We start from the raw sequence: 24,330 nt of genomic DNA on the forward strand, positions 1-24,330 counted from the left end.
GTTTGGAGAAGGGGGAGGGGCGGCGGGTGCGGAGCCCGGGGACCGCCCAGACCTGCCCCGTGGCCGTGCGCCCCTGATCCGGACCGCGCGTGTCTGGGCCGGAGCCCAGCGACCCCCGGGGCAGGTCCGAGCCCGGCAGACACCAGGGAGCAGAGAAACACACCCCGCAGCATGGAGGGCCGCACGCTCGAAGCCCTATCCGATCTTCCTGCGGACTTCGGATTCTTCTCCTGGATTCACCCACCACCCCCTCGCTGGCGCAGGGGACCGTGTTTGGGGGAAATCTTTGAAGATGGAGGGTGGCCCAGCGGGCCCCAAGGCAGAGGTCTCAGCTTAGATACGCCTGGAGCGAACGTTCACACAATCATTCAACAAACATTAAGTATTGGGGACCTACTGTGCGCGCAACGCAGCGCTGAAAAATGTGCGGAGGAAGAGGGGCACCTGGGTTGAGATGGGGAGTATAGAAAATAGAGGAAGCAAGGGTAAATAAAAGGTAGTTGGGTCCGAGAGAGTGAGGGGTCCAGACGGATTCCCAAATCATCGTCCTCACTCTCACCGTCGCGATTAGGAGGGCTCCGCGACACCCTCAGTCCTGACCCCTGGGGCTCGGGCCGGGGCTGCTGCTGTCTGTCTTTCCTGAGGCTGTTTCCTGTCGGGCTCCTGGGGGCCCTCGGCATGGCTGGGAGGGCCTTTCCTCTCGTCGCCATCCACCCCCTACCAAATCTCATCAGTTAGAGGGGAGGGTCCAGGAAAGCAGCTCCTCCCAGAAGAGCTGGAAGGAAAGCGCTTAGACTCAGAAGGTATTTAAGGGGGGCCGAGCATAGAGGAGCTGAGCAGCTGAGAGAGGGAAAGAGGAGTCCTTGGTGCTTGGGGGTCTGCCAAGCCCCTCTAACACACAGCGAGGACAGCCAGGCCTGCAGTGACCTCTTGTCCCAGCGCACTTATCTCGCTGCCACAAGTGGTGCTCTCCACACCCCTGCCCTTCCTCGTAGCCCTGCCTGGGTCCTGCTCCGGGGTGGGGGGGTCACAAGGGGCAGGAAACAGCCAGCTTGGCTGGAGCCAGGCAGACCAGGTCAGGGCTGGGAATTCCCTCCTCCCTCCCCGATCCAAGCCCAGTATCCCTTCTTATTCAGTTTCTCCTCCAGGTTATCTATCTTCTCCCGACGCACCTTCCCCTCCTCTCACTGCACTCATTCTCTAGCCTCTAAAAGTTATGATTCTGTCTCCTCCTGGGCCCTGCCCTCAACCCCCCCTCAGGCTCTTGATTGCTTGAATTGTCTCCTTTGATGGGGAATGCAGTTCATCATCATGGTGGGGGGGGGGTCGGTGCATGGCCTGAATGGAAGAGAAACCCAGGTGCACAGAGAAATGAGGCTGGGTGGAGCGAGGGGCTGATGAGACCGGAGGGGTGAAGAGATACAACATCTCACCGCAGATTCAAACCCTGTATTTCTGACCCCCTGAGCACCAGGACTCCCTCAGCTAGAGCGAGCAAAGCACCACAGGTAAGAAAATACCCAGTTGATCCCATATCATAGGTCATCAGCCCCCATCCCCCAGCTGGTAATTCAGTTCCTAATACCTAGTGTATACCAATCAAGGAATGAATAAAATGAAACCTTTATTGAACATCTACTGTGTGCCAGGTGATCGCCATGCCAGTTTGCAAGATTTGTAAAACAGGGCTTCTCACCTCAAAGGTCTATACTCTGGTGGAAATCCCATTATTTCCCTCTTCCAGGGAGATGGTAGCTGAGATTTTTCACTCCTATCCTCAAAAATCATCCTCGGTCTCTCCTGGGGGTGCGAGGTCATTTCCTCCACCCTCGGACCACTTCGCAGGCAAGCTAATTCAGTATCCACTGAGTTTCATCACACAGGTGAGCGTCCATGTCACTACCTGGTTTGATGCTTGCTCCACAGACCCAAACAAATCTCGAGCCCTCCTTCCTTCATTATTAGAGCACTTAGAGTACTTCACTGTCCTCCCAGCCCAAATATGAGGCTGTCATCCCTGTTCCCTGTCCGTGATCAATATATTGGTGTGGCAGTGCCTGTGTGGAGCACACCTCTCCCCCAGCAGCTGGTAGGGTTTTCTTTTTGCTATCCACCTGCTGACAGTTGTTTGGAGTGGGCTTGGAGTTCGGACTTTTTTCTATATGTAATAAACAAACAACAAACAAATCATCCCTTTCACCATCAGTTGTAGAAATCGTCACTCCTTTTCCTATATCCCAGTCCCCCTTGTAAGGCCCACCTGACCCTGTCAAGTCTAGAGTTAAGTTTACCTGGGAGCTCAGCAAGTTTAAATTTAGGCACCCCTCACCTTCCAGGCTCCTCCCACCACCCTGGTTAATGAGTGCCATCAATTTAAACAGTTTTCAAGGTGACTCACAGTAGGAGAATGTTTGAAATGGCCCCAAATCTCACACCTCTTACACGAAAGGAATTTGATAGAGATTCTGACAGTACCAATAATAAGCTGTAAAGCTCAATGAGGTTTTTATAAACTCTCAACAATGAAAGAAAAAAAACTGAATCGGCCATACTAGAGAAAGACAGACAAAGAGAATAGAAAATAATATGATAAAATCATTATCGTATGAAGAGGTGGTCAAAGAGTTTGTATCTAAGAAACAGGACATGAAATTATTATAGCGATGTGTTGGCAGCTATTAACTACAAATATTACGGTGTTTTTCTAGATTTTGTAATATTTATGGTGTTTATCACCTTAACATTGCAACTGGTTGTGATTTCTCAATCTAAGTAAACATTAACTTTTACACCTAATTTTATATTTGTGGTTTTGTTTTTGTTTTCTTAAGGAGGGTTTCCCCAAATTGTAAAAACATCAGGACCGGGCTTCCCTGGTGGCGCAGTGGTTAAGAATCTGCCTGCCGATGCAGGGGACATGGGTTCGAGCCCTGGTCCGGGAAGATCCCACATGCCTCGGAGCAACTAAGCCCGTGCGCCACAACTACTGAGCCTGTGCTCCAGAGCCCGCGAGGCACAACTCCTGAAGCCCGGGCGCCTAGAGGCTGTGTTCTGCAACAAGAGAAGCCACCGCAATGAGAAGCCCGCGCACCGCAACAAAGACCCAATGCAGCCAAAAATAAATAAATTAAATAAATAAATTTTAAAAACAAACAAAAAAAACCCATCAGGACCCAAAAAACCTGAATCCACTGCTCTTATGACCACCACAAACCTTCCTGAACTCATCATATGCAAAGTTGTAATGGACACATGCCTTGATTAATTTATTAGTGATTGTATATTTGCTTGTATGTGGCTCTAAGCTTCATGAAAGCAGGTGCAACATACATTGTGTTCACTGCTTTAAGTCCCATGCAAGCCTTTCTCATAGTAAATGCTCGATAAATATTTGTGGACTATTTATCCCCTTATTGATTAGTCATTCTTTAATTTACTCAGCAATAATTTTTTGCATATATATATATATATATATATATATATATATATATATATATATATGGGGTTTTTTTTTGGCTGTGCCGCAAGGCATGTGGGATCTTAGTTCCCTGACCAGGGATCGAACCCGTGCCCCTCTGAAGTGGAAGTGCAGAGTCTCAACCACTGGACTGCCAGGGAAGTGCCCCAATATACTTTTTGAAGAATTACTATGAACCAGGCCTGGAAACACAAAGTTATCCTCTACCTTCTAGGACTTGACAGCCCAGGGGTAGAAACTGCCATAAAACCTCAACAGAACATAGGAGGCTATGTGTTGAGCATAAAGGGTGGCAGGCAGAGGGTCCTATGGGATCACAGAGGAAGCACAGGAATCCAGCCTGCAGGTTCAAGGTGAGCTTTCTGGAGAAGACGACGCTATCTGAATGAGTCCTAGAGGAGATTGGTGGGAAAGGTTGCTTTCAAGGCAGAAGGAACAGCAAGTACAAAAGCATGGATGCGGTGAGATTGTCCTCAAGCTGCCAGCGTTCACATCGCCAGGGTGTGGAGTGCAAGGATAGTGACAGTGGATGAGCTGGACACCTAAAACCGAAGGGTTTTTGGCAAAGAAGCAACATCGTCAGATTTGTTCCCACTTGTACAATTTTGGAGAATAGGTTGAAAGTGATCAAGGTTGAAGGCAGAGAAACCAAATGCAGTTCTCCAAATGACAGTGAGAGCTTGAACTGACATGGATGAGGGCGGGGGGGTGGGGGAGGATTCAAAAGATGTCAAGGAGCTAGAGTGGGCAGGACCTGGAGCCTGGCTGGGAGGGTGAGGGATTGGGCAGCTTGGTAGGAGCTAGTGAAACGGAGAGGAAGATGATGGGCATGTTGCGTTTCAGATCCCTGTTGTACCATCCAGGCGGGGCCAGAAGTGAGCTACATCTGAGCTCAATGGGTCTGCAGCTCAGAGACAGGTTTTTGGCTGGAGATACCAGTTTGGGAGTTATTGGCATACGATGGCAATGGAAACTGCGGGGAGTGGGAATAGGGGTGTGGAGGAGGCTGTAGAGATTGGGAAGACTGAGGAAAGCTTTACTACTTCACCTTTTTTTTTCCTAAACAAGCATTATCGAATTTAAATCATCACAGGAACCCCGTTAGAGGATGGGCGTTATTATGATATCCACTTTAAAAATGAGACAGGCTCGGAAGGTTAAGTGACCTGTGCAATGCACTCAGCTAGTAGCCAGCAGGTGGGCCTGACACCGCACTCAGCATACAGGACAGCCTTCCAGCCCCACCTCCAAGGACCTGTAGGACACACGTGTCCTTTTCCTCCTTCCTCTCTCACCCAGGCCAGGCTGAGGGCACTTCCCTCCCTCAGCCTTGGACCCTTTCTCTTGTGGAGCCCCTACTTCCCACTAGACATTAAAGGGGTGTGATTTAGCCCCTAACATTCACCAGAGCCTGGCCCAGCCAGCCCCCAATCTTGGTGCTGGGGAAGAGGAAGGGACCCTGAGCACTGATGGAGTGGCAGGGGACTGAAACAGCCAGGACCGGGAGCAAGCAGCAGTGCGAGCAGATAAGAAGGAGCGCAGGGGAAGGGCAGAGCTCACCACAGAGACCAAGGCTACCAGAAGGCAAGGAGGTAGAGAGAACGGAGGCAAGGGGGCTGGGGACCAGAGCTTAAAGGGAGGGCTGGGGGTGGGTAGTGCGGGGGGGGGGGGGGGGAGTCGGGGAGAGGTAATGGGAGGCTCATTGTCCCAGCAGGGGGAAGTCTTTTGTTTCCTCTCTTCCCTTGGCAGCCTGACAGGATATGAGGCCAAGCCCCCCCTCCATGCCAGCATCCCCCCACCCACTGGACAGGGCCCTTCCCTTACCATTGTATCCTTGACAGGGATGGGGGCAGGGGGCAATGGCTCTAGGTGGGAATACAAGGACTGTTCGTGGCTGGGGACTAGGCTACCGAGGTCCTGAAGGGACCAGAAGCCCCCGGGCTGGTTCGTGGAGCTTGGCAGGGAAAGCTCCGTGCCTGGGGAGGAGCAGGAAGTCAGGCCAGGGTGGGGCCTGCACCGAGGGTAGCAGGTCGGGCCAGGGGGCGGCAGGCTGGGCCCAGAGGAGATGACGCAGCCCTTCAGGCCTCTCCCAGCCCCCACCATTCCAGCGTGGGGGCCTGAGAGCTCACCTGAAATCCAGTGTTGACATCCCCCCCACTAGGGCGGTTGGGATCTGGTAGAGCCCAGCGAACTCCGGGGTCGGCCTGGGCCCTCCACCGCCGCTTTCCTGTACTCCCTCCCTCCCTCCCCAGGATCCAGGAGTCTGGCCTCCCGCTGCGGTCCTCCAGGAACCCTGGAATTTCATCCATCCCCTCCTCTCCCTCCTGGGTCATTTTGCTCCATCAGCTGTTCCTGCAGGAAGGGCGCCCTGCTCAGCCTCGCCTCTCTTCCCGAGCCTTTTGTTTGCTGGGTCTGCAGGAAACTGTAGGGGCGGTGGCCAAGGGCTCATCTGCCCCTGGGGCCTGGGGGAAGGGGGGGGCCCGGATTCACGAGACTTAATCCTGGGGAGCTCACGGCGGGGGTAGGGAAGCTCGATCTTCGGGGAATTAGCATTTAGGGCCTGAACTCGGAGTTGGGGCACCCGGGGGCGGGGATTGGACGTCCTATCTCCGAGGGGCGGTCCGGGTGTGTGTTCGGGGATTCCTAGAACTGGCGGCTGGAGGGACACCCCGAGGTGACCTAATAGGTGGGAGCCAACACGAGGGGAGAAAAATCTAGATACTGAATCCCACAACCTCGTCCTACACGCCTCGGACCCCGGGAATCCCAAGCGGTGGGGAGACGGTAGGCAGGTCAGACCGAGCAGTTTCTGAGGACTAGCTAATTCCTTTTTCTTTAAAAAATGGTGGGGAGGAGGACCAGCACGTAGCCTATGAATTCACGCCTTCCCAGGACGCACCCGAAGACTAGGCGGCGGCGCGGACGCTCTAGCAAGCTGGCGCCCTCTCTTTGTTTGCCCTCTCCCTGAGGCCACCCTGGGCGCCGCCATATTTCCTTCCCAGCGGGCGGGGCGGGGCCAATGCAGTCACGTGAGGAGCAAGCCCTCAGGTCCGCGATGGTTCCCAGAACCGTCAGGGAATGGTTCCTGAGGTCCACTCGAGTGCCAGGAGCTGTTAGAAGTACCGGAGCTAGAGCAGCGAAGAAAAGACAAGTTCCTGTTTCGTGGAGCTTAACTTTCTGTTGGGAATAGACAGTCAATGAACAAGATACACAAGTAAACGACATGTATTAGTGTTAAGCGCTATGGAGAAAAAAAGTAGGAAAGTGGGATGGGAAGGAAGGTGTAGTTCAATTTTAAATGGGACTGGCGGAGAAGATTTCACTATGAAGATAATATTTGAGTTCAGACGACAAAGGAGGCTCATGCCCTGGGTGCCCACAGGGCGTTCTTGGGAACAGCCCAGAGGTCGTTGTGGGGTGAGATCAGGAGATGAGAGGTGAGGGCAGGATGCATATCGGGTAGGGCTTCATGGGTAGGGTGCCCATATAATATATAGACCACTCTGGGTCACTTCTGAGCGAAGGATACGCTGTTACTACTTATGCTAAAGCAACAGGCACAAACTGGTAGTTGGACTGTAGTCGGTGAATCAGAAGGTAAGTATGGTTACCTTAAGGGACTTTGATTTTTACTCTGAGGAAAATGGGAAACCACTGGACAGTTTTGAAAAGAGAAGTGTCATGAATGGATACTTGCTTTAATAGCATCCCTCTAATCTGTTGAGAATAGAATGTAGGGGCCAGGGCAGAAGCAGGCACACCAGTCAGGGGGCCACCAGTCAGGGAGCTGTTGCAATAATGCAGGCAAGAGATGATGGTGGGGACTTCCCTGGTGGCGCAGTGGTTAAGAATCTGCCTGCCAGTGCGGGGGACACGGGTTCGAGCCCTGGCCCGGGAAGATCCCACATGCTGCGGAGCAGCTAAGCCTCTGCGCCGCAACTGCTGAGCAACCCCCGCTCTCCACAACTAGAGAAAGCCTGCACACAGCAATGAAGACCCAATGCAGCCAAAAATAAATAAATAAAAATAAACTTATTTAAAAAAAAAGAGATGATGGTGACTTGGACTAGGGTGGTAAATTGGGGTTGGATACTGGTTGTATTTTAAAAGTAGAGGCCAGGGCTTCCCTGGTGGCGCAGTGGTTGAGAATCTGCCTGCCAATTCAGGGGACATGGGTTCGAGCCCTGGTCTGGGAAGATCCCATGTGCCGCAGAGCAACTAGGCCCGTGAGCCACAATTACTGAGCCTGCGCGTCTGGAGCCTGTGCTCCGCAACAAGAGAGGCCGCGATAGTGAGAGGCCCGCGCACCGCGATGAAGAGTGGCCCCCGCTTGCCGCAACTAAAGAAAGCCCTCGCACAGAAACGAAGACCCAACACAGCCATAAATTAAAAAAAAAAAAAAAAAAAAAAGTAGAGGCCAAAGGAATTGCTGATGGGTTGCATGTGGGGTGTGAGAGAGAGTATTCAAGCACAACCCCAAGGTTTTTGACCTAAGCAACTGGGCAAGTGGGACAAGCACAAGAGGAGTAGGTTGTGGGGGTGTGTTCAGGCGTTGGATTTTGGATATGCCAAGTTTGAGTTGCCCATTTGATGTCCAAGCAGAGATGTTAGTATGTTCTTGGAAGTCTGAAGTTCAGAGTAGAGATCTGGGCTGTAGATACACCCTTGAGGCACTGTTATAGAGATGGTATTTAAAACTAGGGGATTGGATGAGATCACCAAGAGAGTGGGTGTAAGTGGTGAAAAAATGTCTGTGGACTGAGCTTCCAGTGCTCATTGGAGCCTCCAGTCCACAGTGGCCTCTTGGCTGTTCCTCCAACACTTAGCAGTGCTCCAGAGTTGAGACAAGAGATGAGGAAGAACCAGCAAAGGAGACTGAACGGGAGGATAGTTGCATTTACCAGGGCTGTGATTTTGCCAGGAGGTGTAATAAAGTGAGAGAGGGGCAAGGGAGTGCTTTTCACTGACCGTGAACTTTAAGCTGGGTAAGAAGGGAAGTGAGTGGGGGACAGTGGGCAGAGGGCAGGATCAATGGATTGAGGGTCCGGTGAGGTGGAGGAGTGTTCGGGTCAGGGCATGACAAAGACCCTCCCCTTGACCAAACTTCAGTCAGGTTCCTCTGAACCTTCTTCTGGACTAGGCCTTGACCTTGGCCCCCATCCTTGCTGGGCCTTCCTAGCTCAGTTTAGAGAGAATCCACCCACCCTTCATATCTGATCACCCTGGCCTGCCTTCAGCAAGGATCCTGTTAAGTCCCTTTAGCTAGAATCCCCCAATGCTTGGTGTTTCCTCCTAGTAATTTTCCATTCACTGACCCCCCTCATTCTGCTTGTTGGCTCTAAATCCCCAGATGATTTTGCTGTATTTGGAGTTGAGCCCGTTCTCTCTCCCCTATTGTGAATCTTGACACCTATTGCAATAGCTCTGAATAAAGTCTTCTTTACTGTTTTAGCAAGTGTCAGATTATTTTTTTTCCTCAACAGGCATAACTAGAAGTGGTGAATGAAAAGAGGAAAGGGTACATTACTGGTAATGACAATGTCTAGGCATCACCATTGGGTGGGATGGAGGGTGAGATCTATGCAGAAGTGGAGTTTAAGCACCTGCCAGCCCAGGGTGTTGGAAGTCTCATCCATGTGGATGTTGAAATCACCAAAAATTGTGACAGGAGGGATGTTGGAGAGACCCAGGAGCCAAGCTCCGTGCTGTGGGTAGCAGAGATGACCACTGAAAATGCCACAGTTTAACTGCTCATGAGACCTCTCCCTGGCAAAGCCACATTTGTTCTGCTTTGAGCCCCTTCCTCTCCTAGGGAAAGGTTGCAGATAATTTACAGCCCAAGGCCAGTGGCAGGAAAAGCGGTGTTCATTTCCTGAGGCTCAAATGACAGTGTAACCATGAAGGACTCTATAAAGTTAGGAAATTATTACTGAAGTTCTCCAAGCTTCAATTTGCTAACGTGAAAAATGGAAATCATAGCGGGATCTACCTCACAAAGTGGTTATGCATATTTCATGTAGTACCGTATGCAAATAAGTTATTGAACATTTCGGAATTGTTCTCAAGTGCCTATTAGTTTATTGAACACTCACAGCAACCTTAACCGGGAGGGTCTAGCTAATCCCCATTTTACAGATGAGGAAACGTTGCCAGGTGGTGCTGACGTTGATGGCACCTGTAAAGAGTGAGGAGTGGGTCCTAACTCTCAGAGGTTCAAAAGTCTGGAGGGGACAACCTTGCGGGGAGGCACGAAAGCGGGCGGGGGACCACGCCGACCTACGGCGGCTTGCGCCTCCAGGGCTCGCCCGGATCGGCGGCCAATGGCTCCCTCTGGTGGCGGAAGAGAGGAGAGCAGCCAGTGGGCTGGACAGGGCGCGAGGGGAGGGCGCCGCAGGGGCGAGGGCTGAGACCAGGACCTGGTGGGCTTTGCAAGGATCCGAGAGGCTGGAGAAGTAGGACCCCGGAAGGCGTGGGCCGACAGGGCCCCGCGTTCCGGGTGGCGCACCTGGGCCAGGTGTTGTGGTTCCGCCCACCTGCCGGAGGCCTTTCGCCGTCACGACACGCCCCTTTCAGCAGTGTCTCCTCCGGGCGCCTCCGAGCTCCGAGTGGGGTCCCACCCGCGCGGCGGGCGCCTGCTTGCACCAGGGTGATAGGCGCAGTGGGAGCCATGGCCCACACCCTGCCGGAGACGCACGTTTGAGTGGCGACCCGGGGCAGCACCCGGGTCGCACGTGGGGCGGGAGCCGCGTAGGCAGCGGGAGCCGGGCGGGGCGGGGCTTCCCCGGGCTCGCCCACGGGGCGGGGCCGGGTCTGGGGACCAATGGGGCGCGTGTGTGCTGGGGGTGGGTCAGGCTCTGGGCCTGGCATCCCGGTAGCCGCAGCTGTCTTTTCCGGCACCCGCGCCCCCTCCGCCAGTAGCGGACCCTCCGGCTCTCGGGGATCACCCCCGAGCGGCTGCGTCCTCCGGTGGGTAAGTGAGCGCCCTGCCACACCCGGGCGGTGAGGGTGCGCCTGGCCGGAGAGGAGCGAATCTCGGCCCCCTCCAACCCGCCCGGGGAGAAAGTGGGCAGGAACCGGTGCGGGGAGGAGGACCACCTTGTGTCGCCGGGCGGTGTTTTTGTTTTGGTCGTCGAGGAGTTGTTGGGGCGGTAGAGTCTGGGGGACGCCTGTGTGGGTGGGAGGAATCTGGTGAGATTAAGGAAAGAGGAGGCTGTCTGAGATGGGTTGAGGGAGAGTGTTGATGGAGGGTGGGGCTTTGGAAGATTCGGAAGTTTCTTATCGCCCGGGGATGAGGTGATTGCATGGAGGATCTTGGGGGGCGGCTCAGGACTCCGGAGGAGGGGGTGAGGAGGGCCTCCTGCCCATCACTCACTTCCCTTTTGGGGGATTTGCTTCCTCTTGTGCTGCTAGTTAAGAAGGCGGAGGATCTTTGCACCTTTCCAGAGCCACTGCCATCCCTAGTCTCAGGGATACGGGGGAAGGGGTGGCCTCAGGAGCTGGGAGGGGCCATGGTACCCACTGCTGAGGCTTAAGAGTCTGCCATTGTGGGGGCAGTGGCCGGGACCTGTCTGCCCTCCACTAACTCTTTGAGTTGTTGGTGAACGTGAGTGTGTCTGTGTGTGTGTTTCCTTTCGGGGGAAGCTTCTGGGTGTTTGGTTAGAGGTGTTTTGCGGGGGGCTCCACGGAGCTGCCTTCCACTCAGCCAACTCTTTGCAGGCTTCATAACCCATTGGCAACTTCCTCTGCCCGCTGTCGACCATGGCCAATGAGAACTCTCCTCTGCTGGCCTACCGGCTCCTGGGGGAGGAGGGGGTTTCCTTCCCTGCCAATGGGGCCGGGGGTCCTGGAGGGGCGTCTGCCCGGAAGCTGTCCACCTTCCTGGGTGTGGTGGTACCCACGGTCCTGTCCATGTTCAGTATAGTTGTCTTCTTGAGGATTGGTGAGTGGCAGGGGTTTACTTGGGGGTGCAATGGGGCGGGACTGGGATAAGGTTGGGGAAGGGCCCTGGGAGGAATGGGCGGATGAAGGGCTTGGGGTGGGGTGGGGGGTGCGATGGGTGAGCCGCCATCTCACCTGCTTTGCCACTCCTGTCCCAGGGTTCGTGGTGGGCCATGCTGGGCTGCTGCAGGCTTTGGCCATGCTCCTGGTTGCCTACTTCATCCTGGCACTCACTGTCCTCTCCGTCTGTGCCATCGCTACCAATGGAGCTGTGCGAGGGGGCGGAGCCTACTGTATCCTCCAACGTCGGTGGACAGGGGTCTGGGCTGTTCTGTCTTATAGGGGGGAGGAGAGGGCCCCTCCCTGCATCCCCTGCGGGGTAGGACAAGAGGGGACAAATTCTAATGAATGTCCAGCAGACAGGTTGGTATGGGGAAGGTGACAAACACGACCTGACACGTTAGTGCCACTTTCCAGTTCACAAGGTGTCTTCGCAGCTGCCATTTTGGTTCTAATTGACAGTCCTGTCAGTTAGGTAGTATTCATCTTATGGACGAGGAAATTCAAGAGCATTAGTGACTTGGGCAAAGCCACGTGGCTTGGGAGTGGCTGCAGTGGGACACACTGCCTCTGGGAACAGTCCCATGTGTTCAGGGAGGTGAGGCCTGGAGGGCCAGCTGCACGGTGCTTTGTGCCCGGGCCCTTCCTCACACTCCAGTTTCTTTTCCCTTAACGCTCACCCCCTGCTTCCACTTTCAGTCATGATCAGTCGGACCCTGGGGCCTGAGGTCGGGGGCAGCATCGGCCTCATGTTCTACTTGGCTAACGTCTGTGGCTGTGCCGTCTCCCTGCTGGGGCTGGTGGAGGCCATGCTTGATGTCTTCGGGGCTGGTTTGTGCTCCCCACCCTGATCTGGGCAGCTCTGAGGATTTGCCGGGTCTGGGATTCTGGGATCATGGCAGGGAGAGAAGCCCTCTCCAGGGGAGATGCATAGCGGTCCTTTAGCTCAACTTTCTTGAGCTCCTGCTGTGTGCCCAGCCTCATGCAGACATCCAGACATCCGAGAGAATGTCCTGGCCCGTGAGGAGCTTCCCATCTAGTCAGGGAGGCCAGATTAACACTCCTAAAGTTGACAGAGCAAGATTGGTGGTACCCACCAGGCAGGGCTATGATGCTGGGGTACAGTTGGGTGGGGGAGTGGAAAAGATGGCCGCTCTGAGGACAGGTGGGCCAAAGATGGGGTCTCTTCCTGCTTTGAGTCATGGTTGGGGTCCCTCCTTGGGGGTCTGGCTTTCTAACTCTGTTCCTTCCTCTCTACAGATGCCACGGGTTCCAGCGGGCTCCGCATCCTACCCCAGGGCTACGGCTGGAACCTGCTCTACGGCTCCTTGCTGCTGGGCCTGGTGGGCGGGGTCTGCACCCTGGGGGCCGGCCTCTATGCTCGCGCCTCCTTCCTCACATTCCTGCTGGTCTCCGGTTCCCTGGCCTCTGTGCTGGTCAGCTTTGTGGCTGTGAGGCCCAGGGACATCCCCTTGACCCCTAGGCCTGGCCCCAACGGCTCCTCCCTGCCGCCCCAGGTTGGCCACTTCACCGGCTTCAACAGCAGCACCCTGAAGGCCAATCTGGGCGGTGAGCTGGGTGCAGGAGCCCTGGGGTTCTCAGGGCGAGGGGTGGGCGTGTGTGTGTGGGGGGCTTGGAATACCTGGATGAGAAGAGATGTCAGAGAGAATCAGGGGTGGGAGGTCTGGACCTGGAGCAGTACAGGTTGATTAAGATCTGTTGGGCGTGTATTGGCCGCTGTCTGTTTGACCCAGCTGGGCACGAGAGTGACCACAAGACAGTCCCTACCTTAGAGGAACTTGTTTAGTTGGAGAGATAAGATGTATATTCAGGAAACAAATTGCATAATAGGACCGAGTGTGATTCAAGTAGACAAGAAGCACAGAGGAGTCCAGAGGAGGGAGACCTGGGTATGGGCCGGGGAGGGCGTGAGCCGATGGAGCTAGAGGTGGCGTGAGCGGGGTTGGGAAATTCAGATAGGAGGTGGAGGGAAGGCGTCTTAGGAAAGAGCGTGGATGAAGGCCTGGAGGGAGGAACGGAGGAGCATGGGGAGAAGGTGGTGATGAGGTCAGCTGAGCCAGAGCCAGAGACGGGTCAGGGCTGGGGTCTTGGTGAGTTGGTGAGGGTGGTGGGGAGGCAGTGGGGGGGGAGGTTTAGCACATGAGGAGAGGGAAGCAGGGCCAAAACGCCCGGATCCCTAGGATGGATGCTGATCCCCTCTCCTCCCTGGGAACGATTCCCCTCTCCTCAGCTGGCTACGCCAAGGACTACACCACGGGGGCCACGATGACCTTTGCTAGCGTCTTTGCCGTCCTTTTTAACGGTTGCACAGGCATCATGGCCGGGGCCAACATGTCAGGTGAGAGTCCTGTGGGGAGGGGGGCTGCCTTGCCGCCTTGTGCCCCTACAGGGCACGGAGGGTTCAGGGATACAGGGCACGGTGGGGGGTTGACCTCCCTCCCTCTGCTCCCTGCCCTCCAGGGGAGCTGAAAGATCCCAGCCGGGCCATTCCTCTGGGCACGATTGTTGCTGTTGCCTATACTTTCTTCATCTACATCCTGCTTTTCTTCCTCTCCAGCTTCACCTGTGACAGGTGCCTGGGGAGGGGGTGAGCCTGGTCCTTGAGGGGGTGGAGTGGAGGTGTTGTCACACCTGGATCACCAAGGGAAGCACGGGCCGGGGCGGGGGGTGGGGGGCAGATACCCAAGTTGTTGGGGGGTGTGGAGAAGATGAGGACTGTTCCTCCCACTGGGAGAGAGTTAGAGCTGCTGCCCCGGATGCGGAGGGCTGGCTACATGGTAACAGCCAACCCGAAGCCAGCATTTGCTTTGTGCCTGGTACTATTGTAAGTACTTGGTTTGGGGGTGGGGTGGGGAACAGCTTTCTAGTCAATTTGTATTTCCATAAATATTTGGCTTCTTGTGCACGTACTGTTGGGAATGTCCACCCTGTGATTAAATCCAAAGCAGCCCAACGACAACCAGTGAATGCCAAGTCTAACCCCTGGGCACACTTGATCTATCAATACGGTCCTTGAGATCAGGGCTGGGGTCAGTTCAGAATACCCAGCGCTTAACCTCAGCCAGTGTTGGGAGAACTGTTCTCACCAGGCCCCTGGGATGGATGCACGTTTATTATCTGCATCCTCCTCCTTTCCTTCCTGTAGGATCCTGCTGCAGGAGGACTACGGGTTCTTCCAAGCCATCAGCCTGTGGTCCCCGCTGGTGCTGACCGGTATCTACGCCACATCGCTCTCAGCCTCCATGAGCTCCCTCATCGGCGCCTCCCGCATCCTCCACGCCCTGGCCCAGGACAACCTCTTTGGTGCGCTGTCCCCTGCCTCGTGCCCGGCTCTGAGCGCACTCTCCCGTGTCTGTCTCGGTCCCCCCCTTGGCCCAGGCTGATATGTCTGCTGCATTTCCGTTTGCACAGGAGTGATCCTGGCGCCGGCTAAGGTTGTATCCCAAGGGGGGAACCCCTGGGGAGCCGTGCTCTATTCTTGGGGCCTAGTGCAGGTAAGCTTTCCTCTTCAAGCTGCCCTCACCCTCACCGCAAGCCCCCCCTGGTTACACTCGCGGGACCAGGAAGGGTCAGACGCGCACTGGGAGACGTGCCTGAAAAGGCAGGATGTGTTGGCGTTGGACGGGGAGCGGGGCGCGTGGATGAACGCCCAGCCTCTTGGTCCTTGTCCAGCTGGTGCTCCTGGCTGGAAAGCTGAACACGCTGGCCGCTGTGGTCACTGTCTTCTACTTGGTGGCCTATGCTGCCGTGGACCTGTCCTGCCTGAGCCTCGAGTGGGCCTCGGCCCCCAACTTCCGGTGAGCGAAGGAGATGCCTGTGTCGTCAGAGAAAGGGAGGGAGGAATGGGAAGGCCTGGGACCAAGCGGGGAGAGGCTGCGGAGGGAGTGGAGTGGCTCGCTGTCGGGGCAGCCCTGAGCGTCCTTCCTTCTCTGTCGGCCCCCAGCCCCACCTTCAGCCTCTTCTCCTGGCACACCTGCTTGCTGGGGGTGGCCTCCTGCCTGCTCATGATGTTCCTCATCAGCCCCGGGGCCGCTGGCGGCTCCCTGCTTCTCATGGGCCTGCTTTCTGCCCTGCTCACGGCTCGAGGAGGCCCCAGCAGCTGGGGTTACGTCAGCCAGGCCCTGCTTTTCCATCAGGTGGGGGGAGCTTGGGGGGAGGGGAGGGGGGGGAGGGGATGGGACGGGAACGCCCACGCCCGGAGGAGGCCTCCTCTTCCCCCGGCTGCCTGCGCTGGTTCCGGCCCAGGTGGTGAATGGGGGCCGTGTCCCGGAGCCCTTACTCCTGTCACCTCACCTGGTCCCCAGGTGCGGAAGTACCTGCTCCGGCTGGACGTCCGGAAGGACCACGTGAAGTTCTGGCGGCCGCAGCTGCTGCTGCTGGTGGGGAACCCCCGGGGCGCGCTGCCTCTGCTGCGGTTGGCCAACCAGCTCAAGAAAGGGGGCCTCTATGTGCTGGGCCATGTCACCCTGGGAGACCTCGGTCAGTGCCTCCACTCACCCCTCCGCCCCGACCTCTCTCTCCCTCCCGTTCCCAGAAGCTCTTTGTGTTCTTTGTGCCCCAGAGGCCTCGTGCTTCTTCCCAGATGACTCTCCCTACCAGCCATACCCCTGCCCAAACCTTTCTTTTCTGCCCACGTGGACTTGGACTCTAGGAGAAAGTACGTGAATCTGGCCCACATGGGCTGCCTGCCTCCTCCGCAGACTCCCTGCCCTCGGACCCCGTGCAGCCGCAGTACGGGGCGTGGCTGAGCCTGGTGGACCGGGCCCAAGTGAAGGCCTTCGTGGACCTCACCCTCTCGCCCTCCGTGCGCCAGGGGGCTCAGCACCTGCTGCGGATCTCAGGTCTTGGTGAGCTGCTCCTCTCCGGGTGCCCTCGGCCCCCCACTCCGTGGCCCCTCTCAATCTCTGCTCCCCTCCCCCAGAGAGTCAACCACAGATTGCAAACTCCAAAAGGAACCCACAGTCTAGTGCAGACAGGACTTGGTTCTCAAAGATAAAAGACAGTGTGTGATAAGGTCTCCGAGGTGACGCCTTAAGGACTAGAGATGGAACAACACCGTTTGTCTGTTTTCTTTCTGACCCATGCTTGGGGCACAGGCTCTGAAGAACATGTTGTCTTTCGGGGGGCAGTGGGAGGAGTATTTGAGGTGGGGCTGCCCCATCAAATCTAGGGTAGATGCTTTCTAACCACCAGAGTTCAGAGAGAGGAAGACCACTGTCACCGATGTGGCCGGCAAAGGTTTTGTGATGAGATGGTATCTCAGCTGGGCCTTGAGAGGAGCAGAGAAGTACGGAGTGGTTAACGTGGCCCCCAGAGACTACAAAGGATGCCAGGGGTGTGTGGGTCTGATGCTGTCTCATGGAGTGGAACAGTCCGAGCTCCGTGACTGCATCTTCGTGCCAAGGCCTCCAGCCCAGCTCCCCAACTTCCTCCAAATTCCTGCTCAGCGCCTCCATCTTTCTCAACCCCGAGACTGGCGTCTGTGCCCTCTCTGAGCGCATGCTTCCTGCTCCACTTACAATCTGGCTGAAGTTCAAGTGTTGGACATTGCCCTGGTCGGTGTCAATCAGAACCCTGGAAAATGCTCAGGAGGGGGTGTGACTAGTTTAATTTGCAAGATCAGCTGGAGTTCCCACCTGCCAAGGTGTTTTAGGGGTGTTATCAAGCATTGTTAGCTAGAACCTGGAGCATCTGAGGGCTTGTCTCTCCTCAGCCCCACCTTTTGTTGGGGAGAGACCCTTGGTCTCTGGACCAAGAGACCACTCCTTTCACACAATTCATCCTGCAGAAAATGATTCAAATGAAAAGGAAAAGGTTTCCTTTAAGTGGTCAGTCCCCCAGCATGGAGAATTTGATTTACTGGCAGATTTTGAGTACACCTTTTGTCCCGTGAGAAGGGGTCTTAGAGGAGGTCTGAGTCTTCCTGTAAACTCAGCCCTGGTACAGTGGAAATTATCTGATTCCATATTCGTTGTTCAGATACTAAAACCCAGGAGCTGTCAGCAGGGACTGGGGGCTTTGTGGTTGGTGCACCACCGGCTTAGTGGCTCAGAGAATGGGCTCTGGTGCTGGGTACATCGTGTTCACTTGCTGGCCCCAGTGTCTATCAGCCATGAGCCTTTGGGCAAGTGACTTCAGCTCTCTGGGTCTCAGGTTCCTTATCTGTAAAAGGGGGTGAGTAATAGTTCCTACCTCATACTGTTGCTTCAAGGATCAGATGAGTTAAAACAGAGTGCTTTCAACAGGATGGGGGCTCCAGTCAGCGTGCAGACGGTGGCTCACAGGGGACAGTGCTTTGGACACGCTGTCGTTAGGGCTTTGCAGTCACAGAAACAGATTGTGCAGCCCCAGCCCTGAGTTCTCATCCTCCCCTAGCAGGGTCTGAGCGCTGTTTCCCTGGGGATTGAGGCCATGCGCTTGACTAATCAGGGGGTCCCATCTGCCAGTGGAGTCAGACTTGTATCTCCTATCATGAAAAAGGTGTTGAAGCCCAGAGTGAATACATCCTACTGCCCCGGAACGGAAGTGTTTCTTAGTTACAAGAATCCTAAGGCGAACTTTGCCTATTTAACTGGGGGCGATTAGTCATGGAGATAAATCAAATAAATGCATGTGAAAGTGTTTGGGAAAACTAAAAGTCATTATGCAAATGTGCATAATGTTGCCTTAAGAGGCCAAGCACAGTGCACATGTCATACCTGACGGCTGACACACCTTGCTGTCAGCGGGTGGGAGTGGGCACCTATTAGCATAGTGTGAACTCAGCCGTGAGTCTGATTCCTGTGGGTTCCTTCCTGCCTACCCCAGGTGGCATGAAGCCCAACACGCTGGTCCTGGGTTTCTACGACGATGCTGCACCCCAGGACCACTTCCTGACGGACCCAGCCTTCTCTGAGCCTGCGGATGGCACCCAGGAGGGCGGGTCCCCGGCCCTGAGCACCCTGTTCCCTCCACCCCGGGCTCCGGGAAGCCCTCGGGCTCTCAGTCCCCAGGACTACGTGGCCACGGTGGCAGACGCCCTGAAGATGAACAAGAATGTGGTTCTGGCCCGGGCCTGTGGAGCCCTGCCCCCCGAGCGGCTAAGCCGGGGATCTGGGGGCACCTCTCAGCTGCATCACGTGGACGTGTGGCCCCTCAACTTGCTGCGGCCCCGGGGCGGGCCCGGCTACGTGGATGTCTGCGGCCTCTTCCTGCTGCAGATGGCAACCATCTTGGGCATGGTGCCTGCTTGGCACAGTGCCCGCCTGCGGATCTTCTTGTGCCTGGGGCCTCGCGAGGCGCCAGGGGCAGCCGAGGGGCGGCTCCGGGCACTGCTGAGCCAGCTGAGGATCCGGGCCCAGGTGCAGGAGGTGGTGTGGGGCGAGGGGGCTGCGTCGTCCCAGGAGCCTGAGGAGGAGGAGGAAGGGGACTTCGTGAACGGCAGGCGGGGAGACGCCGAGGCAGAGGCCCTGGCATGCAGTGCCAACGCCCTGGTTCGGGCCCAGCAGGGGCGCGGCGGAGGAGGGGGGCCTGGTGGCCCTGAGGGTGGGGATGGTGAGGAGGGGCCCGCCACCGCCCTGACCTTCCTGTACCTGCCTCGGCCACCTGCTGACCCTGCTCGCTATCCTCGCTACCTGGCGCTGCTGGAAATTCTGAGCCGCGATCTGGGCCCCACGCTGCTCATTCACGGCGTCACCCCTGTCACTTGCACTGATCTCTGATGCCCATTCCAAGTAGAGAGTGTCCAGGTAATTGTAATCGGGTGGCCCACCTTGATTACGGGGTGAGGAGGGGAAGGGCCGCCTTCCACCCGCCTGGCACATGGGACTCGGACCCTGGTGGAGGTATTAGGGGATCCTGGTCTCTGGCATCTCTCGGTCTCTGGGAGAGGGGCCCCGGTGCACTAACTAACGCGGGGCAGCTGTCTCCGCCACCACGGGGGAGGGCCCCCTCCCCCCGCTGGCCTCCCTCCCTTCACCCGTGCCTTGACGGGGGCTGGGTCTCCGCTTGTGACTCTAGGCTACCTCAGTCTCCCCACCTCGCCCAGCAGACTCCCCGACCACTGGGGTTTTGATGTTTTTGTTCTGTTTTATTTTTCTAACTGCCGAACGTGAATAAAAGATCAAGACACTACGCATTGGCCGGGCGTTTCTGGAGGGGGGCGGGTAGCTGGGACGGAAAGAGGGAGAAATCTGTATGGGGGATGGGGAAAGAGGGGCGCTGGAGCGTCCCAGGGGCGAGGGGGCCACATGCGGGACCCGGGGCTCCGGGCCTGGGGGAGATGGAGGCTGCCCGTAGCCCCCAGACTCAGGCTCCCGAGGAAAGCCCTCCCAGCTCGCAGGAGGGGGCCCGACTCGGGGAGGGACGGCAGTTTAGGGCCTAGGGGGCCACGTGACCCTCCCCCAGGAATGCGGTGACGTCACCGGGGGCGTGGCCGTCCCCAAAATTAGGGAGGAAGGGGAAAAAAAAAGCCAGAAAAAGTTTCTTTCCTGGAGTCCCAAGCGAGGTGTGAGACAGAAGAAGGGATCAAAGTCAGAGGCCCGGGGCTCCGTGGGGCCCTGACCGCTGTCTGGAGTCCCCCTTTCCAGGCCATGTCCGGGCCCACCTGGCTCCCCCCGAAGCAGCCGGAGCCTGCCAGAGCCCCTCAGGGGAGAGGGCTCCCCCGAGGCGCCTCGGGGCCGCCGGCGGCCCACGGAGCAGGTAAGGCAGCCCAGTGCGGCCGAGGAGGCCACCGGGCCACCAGCGCTCACCTCTGTCCCGTGGCTCCTGCCTCCCGCTGAGCCCGCCACTGCCGCCCCTTCCCAAGCCCGGCTGGACCCCGCCGCCCCTGCCCCCTCGCGGCCCTCCCTGCCTCCTGCCCCATCCGCGGACCCCAGGTGCGGGGGTGGGGGCGTGGGGGAGGGGAGAAGAGGGACCCAAGACGGCGGCGTCCACAAGTGTCACCCTCTCCTTCCCCAACCCCACCTTCGCTCTCTCTTCCCTCAACCCAGCACTCCAGCCCCACCCCAGGGTCAATTTTTGCCCCCTCCCATCTGAGCAGTGTTACCAGGCCCCTGGGGGACCGGAGGATCGGGGGCTGGCCTGGGTGGGGTGCCATGGAGCACCCCAGCGCTCGCAGGTGAGCACGGGGATTGGGGGGTGGGGGGGCTTAGGGCAGGAGAGGAGACCGTGTGATTTGCTTTCTCCCTGCTTTTGCTCCATCCCCAGGGGCTCCCCGCAGACAGGGGGGGCTTGCGCCCAGGAAGTCTGGATGCTGAGATAGATTCCCTGACCAGCATGCTGGCTGAGTTGGACGGGGGTCGAGGTCACGCCCCAAGGCGGCCTGACCGGCAGGTGACTCCCCTGTCCTGCCCCTGTCCCTTCCGGTCCTTGTCCCCTGCCCCTGCCCCTCCCCCCCCCCCAGCCTGGCCCCTACTCTGAATTCTCACCCGCCCTCCCCCTCTGTGTGAGTGATGCCCACACCAGCGTGGAGGAGGCTGGGTCACCAAGACTCACTAGGTTGTCAACCACTCGAGGGAGGCCCCTTGTCAAAACCAGTGCTTGCCTGGGTGCCACATGGGGTAGGGGGTTCTACGGATGTGTGTCCTAGAATGGGCCCAGCTCACTCCTTCTGGTCTGCGTTTCTCCCCAGGCTTACGAGCCCCCTCAGCCCCCTGCCTATCGCTCAGGCTCAGGCTCCCTGAAGCCGAATGGAGGGGGTGTTCCTCCCCCGCCGCTCCCAGCATCCCCCTATGGGGGCCCCACTCCAGCCTCCTATGCTACGGCCAGCACCCCCGCCGGCCCTGCCTTCCCTGTGCAAGTGAAGGTGGCACAACCAGTGAGAGGCTGTGGCCCCCCCAGGCGGGGGGCCTCTCAGGCCTCTGGGCCCCTCCCGGGGCCCCACTTTCCTCTCCCAGGCCGAGGTGAAGTCTGGGGGGCTGGCTATAGGAGCCACCGCGAGCCAGGGCCGGGGGGCAAAGAAGAGGCTGCTGGGGTCTCCAGCTCTGCAGGAGGAAGAGGAGGCGGGTACGGGTCCCAGGTAAGCCCCCAGGCACTAGGATTTGGGGTCCTCAAAGACAACTGGATGCTGACTGGGTGGGGTGTGGGTGGGGTTTCACGTCCCGGTTGTCAGAGGTCTGGGGTGCTGGAGCTCTGGATCCTCTGGGGGTGGGGGCAGGTCAGGAAATAAAGGAGGGGAGGGGCCTAGATCTGCACACGGGCTCCTGGAGGGGCACCCCTGGCCCTGGGCTGGGATGTTCTCCGATGAACTCTCTGGGTAGAATTGCCTGGTCACCCTCAGTGACAGCATCAGGAGCTAGAGGTAGGGCCAAGCCCCTGATTCTCACCTCCCAGGTCCCCCTGAGCCAGCCTCCCGAGGAGGAGCTTGAGAGGCTGACCAAGAAGCTGGTGCACGACATGAACCACCCACCCAGCGGGGAGTACTTCGGTGGGTGAGCTGACCCTGGGCAGGGCGGGAAAGGGGAGGTGGGGCTGGAGAGTCAGAAGGCCTGTGGATCCAGCTTCCTGGCCTGTGCAGATTGACCCTGTCTCTCCCCGTCTCCAGGCCGGTGTGGTGGCTGCGGAGAAGATGTGGTCGGGGATGGGGCCGGGGTTGTGGCCCTGGACCGCGTCTTTCACGTTGGCTGCTTTGTGTGTTCTACGTGCCGGGCCCAGCTCCGGGGCCAGCATTTCTACGCCGTGGAGAGGAGGGCATATTGTGAGAGCTGCTATGTGGTGAGTGGTTGGGGCTTAGGGGGGTGGTTTCCAGTCCAAGACGGGAACTCGATATCCGAGCCCCAAAGAGGAATAGGGCTTGAAGCGGGGGACTAAAACTGATATACAAGAGGAGATGAATGAAGTAAGTAGCAATACACTGGCTACTGGAGAGGAAGGACGATATTCCCTCATACGTGTGAGGCATTTACTTTATTTTAAATTAAAGATTCTTCTGGCTGCATCGGGTCTTAGTTGCGGCACATGGGATCTTTCGTTGCGGCACACGGGCTCTTCGTTGTGGCGTGCGGGTTTTCTCTCCTCCAGTTGTGGCTCTCGGGCTCCAGGGCGCGTGGGCTCTGTAGTTTGCGGCACGCGGGCTCTCTAGTTGAGGCGCGTGAGCCCAGTAGTTGTGGCACGTGGGCTTAGTTGCCCCACAGCATGTGGGATCTTAGTTCCCCGACCAGGGATCGAACCCGTGTACCCTGTATTGGAAGGCCGATTCTTAACCACCGGACCACCAGGGAAGTCCCGAGGCATTTATTTTAGATTTAAGGGTATGTGAGGCAGATATTACTACTGAAGGAAACTGAAGCTCAGAGAGGTTAAATAATTTGTCCAGGAAGCTGCAGTGCTGGGGCTTGCACTCAGATCTGTTCAAGGCCACCTTTCACTGAATCACATGCAGGGGGCTACAGACAGACGGGTAGGCTGGCAGGATGCCTGTAAGGGCTGCCGTGGGTCTCCCCAGCCCCCGACCTTCCTGCCCTCCTTCCCGACAGGCCACCCTGGAGAAGTGCTCCACGTGCTCCCAGCCCATTCTGGACCGGATTCTGCGGGCTATGGGGAAGGCCTACCACCCTGGCTGCTTCACCTGTGTGGTGTGCCACCGCGGCCTCGACGGCATCCCTTTCACTGTGGATGCCACCAGCCAGATCCACTGCATTGAGGACTTCCACAGGTCAGCGGGGTCCCCACCTTTTGTCTCAGGATGTCTGGCCTGGCCTTTCCTATCTTCCGCATCTCTCCTTCATATCCCGGTACCAGCTGCTCCTGTTTCACACCCCTGGCCATGCCTCCTTCTCGTTAAAATCACTCTCTTTCCCTAAGATCCAAGACCCTACCTACCTCTGGCCTCTCCCGTTCCCTCCTGCATCCCACCTTCTCTGGGCTCCGTTGTTAGTTCCCTCTAACCCTGGGGCTTGACAGCCTCCTTGGTTCCCTTCCACTCCAGGAAGTTTGCCCCAAGATGCTCAGTGTGTGGTGGGGCCATCATGCCTGAGCCAGGTCAGGAGGAGACGGTGCGAATCGTAGCTCTGGATCGCAGTTTTCACATTGGCTGTTACAAGTGTGAGGTAGGAGGCCTGGCCAAGGGAAAAAGGGTTATTGGGGTCTGGGGTGCTGAGCACGAGGGAGAAGGAACTCAGGGGTCCGGGCCTGATGGAAAGCTGTTGCTTCTTTCCGAACAGGAGTGTGGGCTGCTGCTGTCCTCTGAGGGTGAGTGTCAGGGCTGCTACCCGCTGGATGGGCACATCTTGTGCAAGGCTTGCAGTGCCTGGCGCATCCAGGAGCTCTCAGCCACCGTCACCACCGACTGCTGAGTCTCCCCAGGAGCACCTGCTGTGTTCTCCCTTCCCATCAACCGCCCTCCCCAACATCTACCTTTATAACTTTGTCACCAAATGCTGTCTTCTCTTCCTCCAATCATGAAATAATAATCCCTCGAGTTTGTAAAACACTTCGAAGTCTGTTGTCTCATCTGAGTCTCACAGCAGAACAACACAAGCACGGTTGTTGTGACTGCCTGCGTTTTCGGCTAAGAAGTGACTTCCTGGAACTTCCCTAGTGGTCCAGTGGTTAGGACTCTGAGCTTCCACTGCAGGGGGCACAGGTTTGATCCCTGGTCGGGGAACTAAGATCCCTCCTGCTGAGCAGCACGGCCAAAAAAAAAAAAAAAAAAAAAAAAGTGACTTCTTAAGGTTACATCGCTCCCAAATGGTAGAACCAAGTTCAGAAGGGTCTTCTTAGTCCTGGGCCAGTTTTTTTGCAACTCCACTGACTCTTTTTAATGTGGTTTCTGTAAAGACACCCCTCCTCTCAGCGCTGGGAGCAAGGCTGCAGCACGTGCAAGGGAGGCAGCATTTCCTATTCTAAACAAGTCT

General features: G+C 57.1%; 2 protein-coding genes across 3 annotated transcripts; both read left to right on the forward strand.

Annotated features, from left to right (window-relative positions):
• The first annotated feature begins 10,319 nt into the window (after positions 1-10,319).
• On the forward strand, positions 10,320-19,609 carry SLC12A9 (solute carrier family 12 member 9). Of its 2 annotated transcripts, none has more exons than XM_007186614.2 (14): positions 10,320-10,448; positions 11,195-11,417; positions 11,575-11,709; positions 12,176-12,307; positions 12,737-13,045; positions 13,728-13,835; positions 13,958-14,069; positions 14,643-14,800; positions 14,909-14,991; positions 15,170-15,294; positions 15,441-15,633; positions 15,802-15,976; positions 16,198-16,344; positions 18,305-19,609. In XM_007186614.2, exons 2-14 carry the CDS (start codon positions 11,237-11,239, stop codon positions 19,195-19,197), a joined length of 2,751 nt encoding a protein of 916 aa, XP_007186676.2. In that variant the 5' UTR covers positions 10,320-10,448; positions 11,195-11,236; the 3' UTR covers positions 19,198-19,609. The 2 variants fall into 2 exon arrangements, with proteins under 2 accessions (XP_007186676.2, XP_057386147.1); XM_057530164.1 differs by having other exon boundaries at positions 10,348-10,444.
• Positions 19,610-19,906: 297 nt separating this feature from the next.
• TRIP6 (thyroid hormone receptor interactor 6) lies at positions 19,907-23,906 on the forward strand. Its single transcript, XM_057528602.1, has 9 exons — positions 19,907-20,176; positions 20,467-20,594; positions 20,684-20,809; positions 21,108-21,494; positions 21,809-21,902; positions 22,020-22,189; positions 22,951-23,129; positions 23,403-23,523; positions 23,638-23,906. Exons 1-9 carry the CDS (start codon positions 20,068-20,070, stop codon positions 23,767-23,769), a joined length of 1,446 nt encoding a protein of 481 aa, XP_057384585.1. The 5' UTR covers positions 19,907-20,067; the 3' UTR covers positions 23,770-23,906.
• The last annotated feature ends 424 nt before the right edge of the window (positions 23,907-24,330 follow it).

This window comes from Balaenoptera acutorostrata, chromosome 15 (genome assembly GCF_949987535.1).
Source record: "Balaenoptera acutorostrata chromosome 15, mBalAcu1.1, whole genome shotgun sequence".
In the NCBI taxonomy this organism is placed as follows: Eukaryota; Metazoa; Chordata; class Mammalia; order Artiodactyla; family Balaenopteridae; genus Balaenoptera; species Balaenoptera acutorostrata.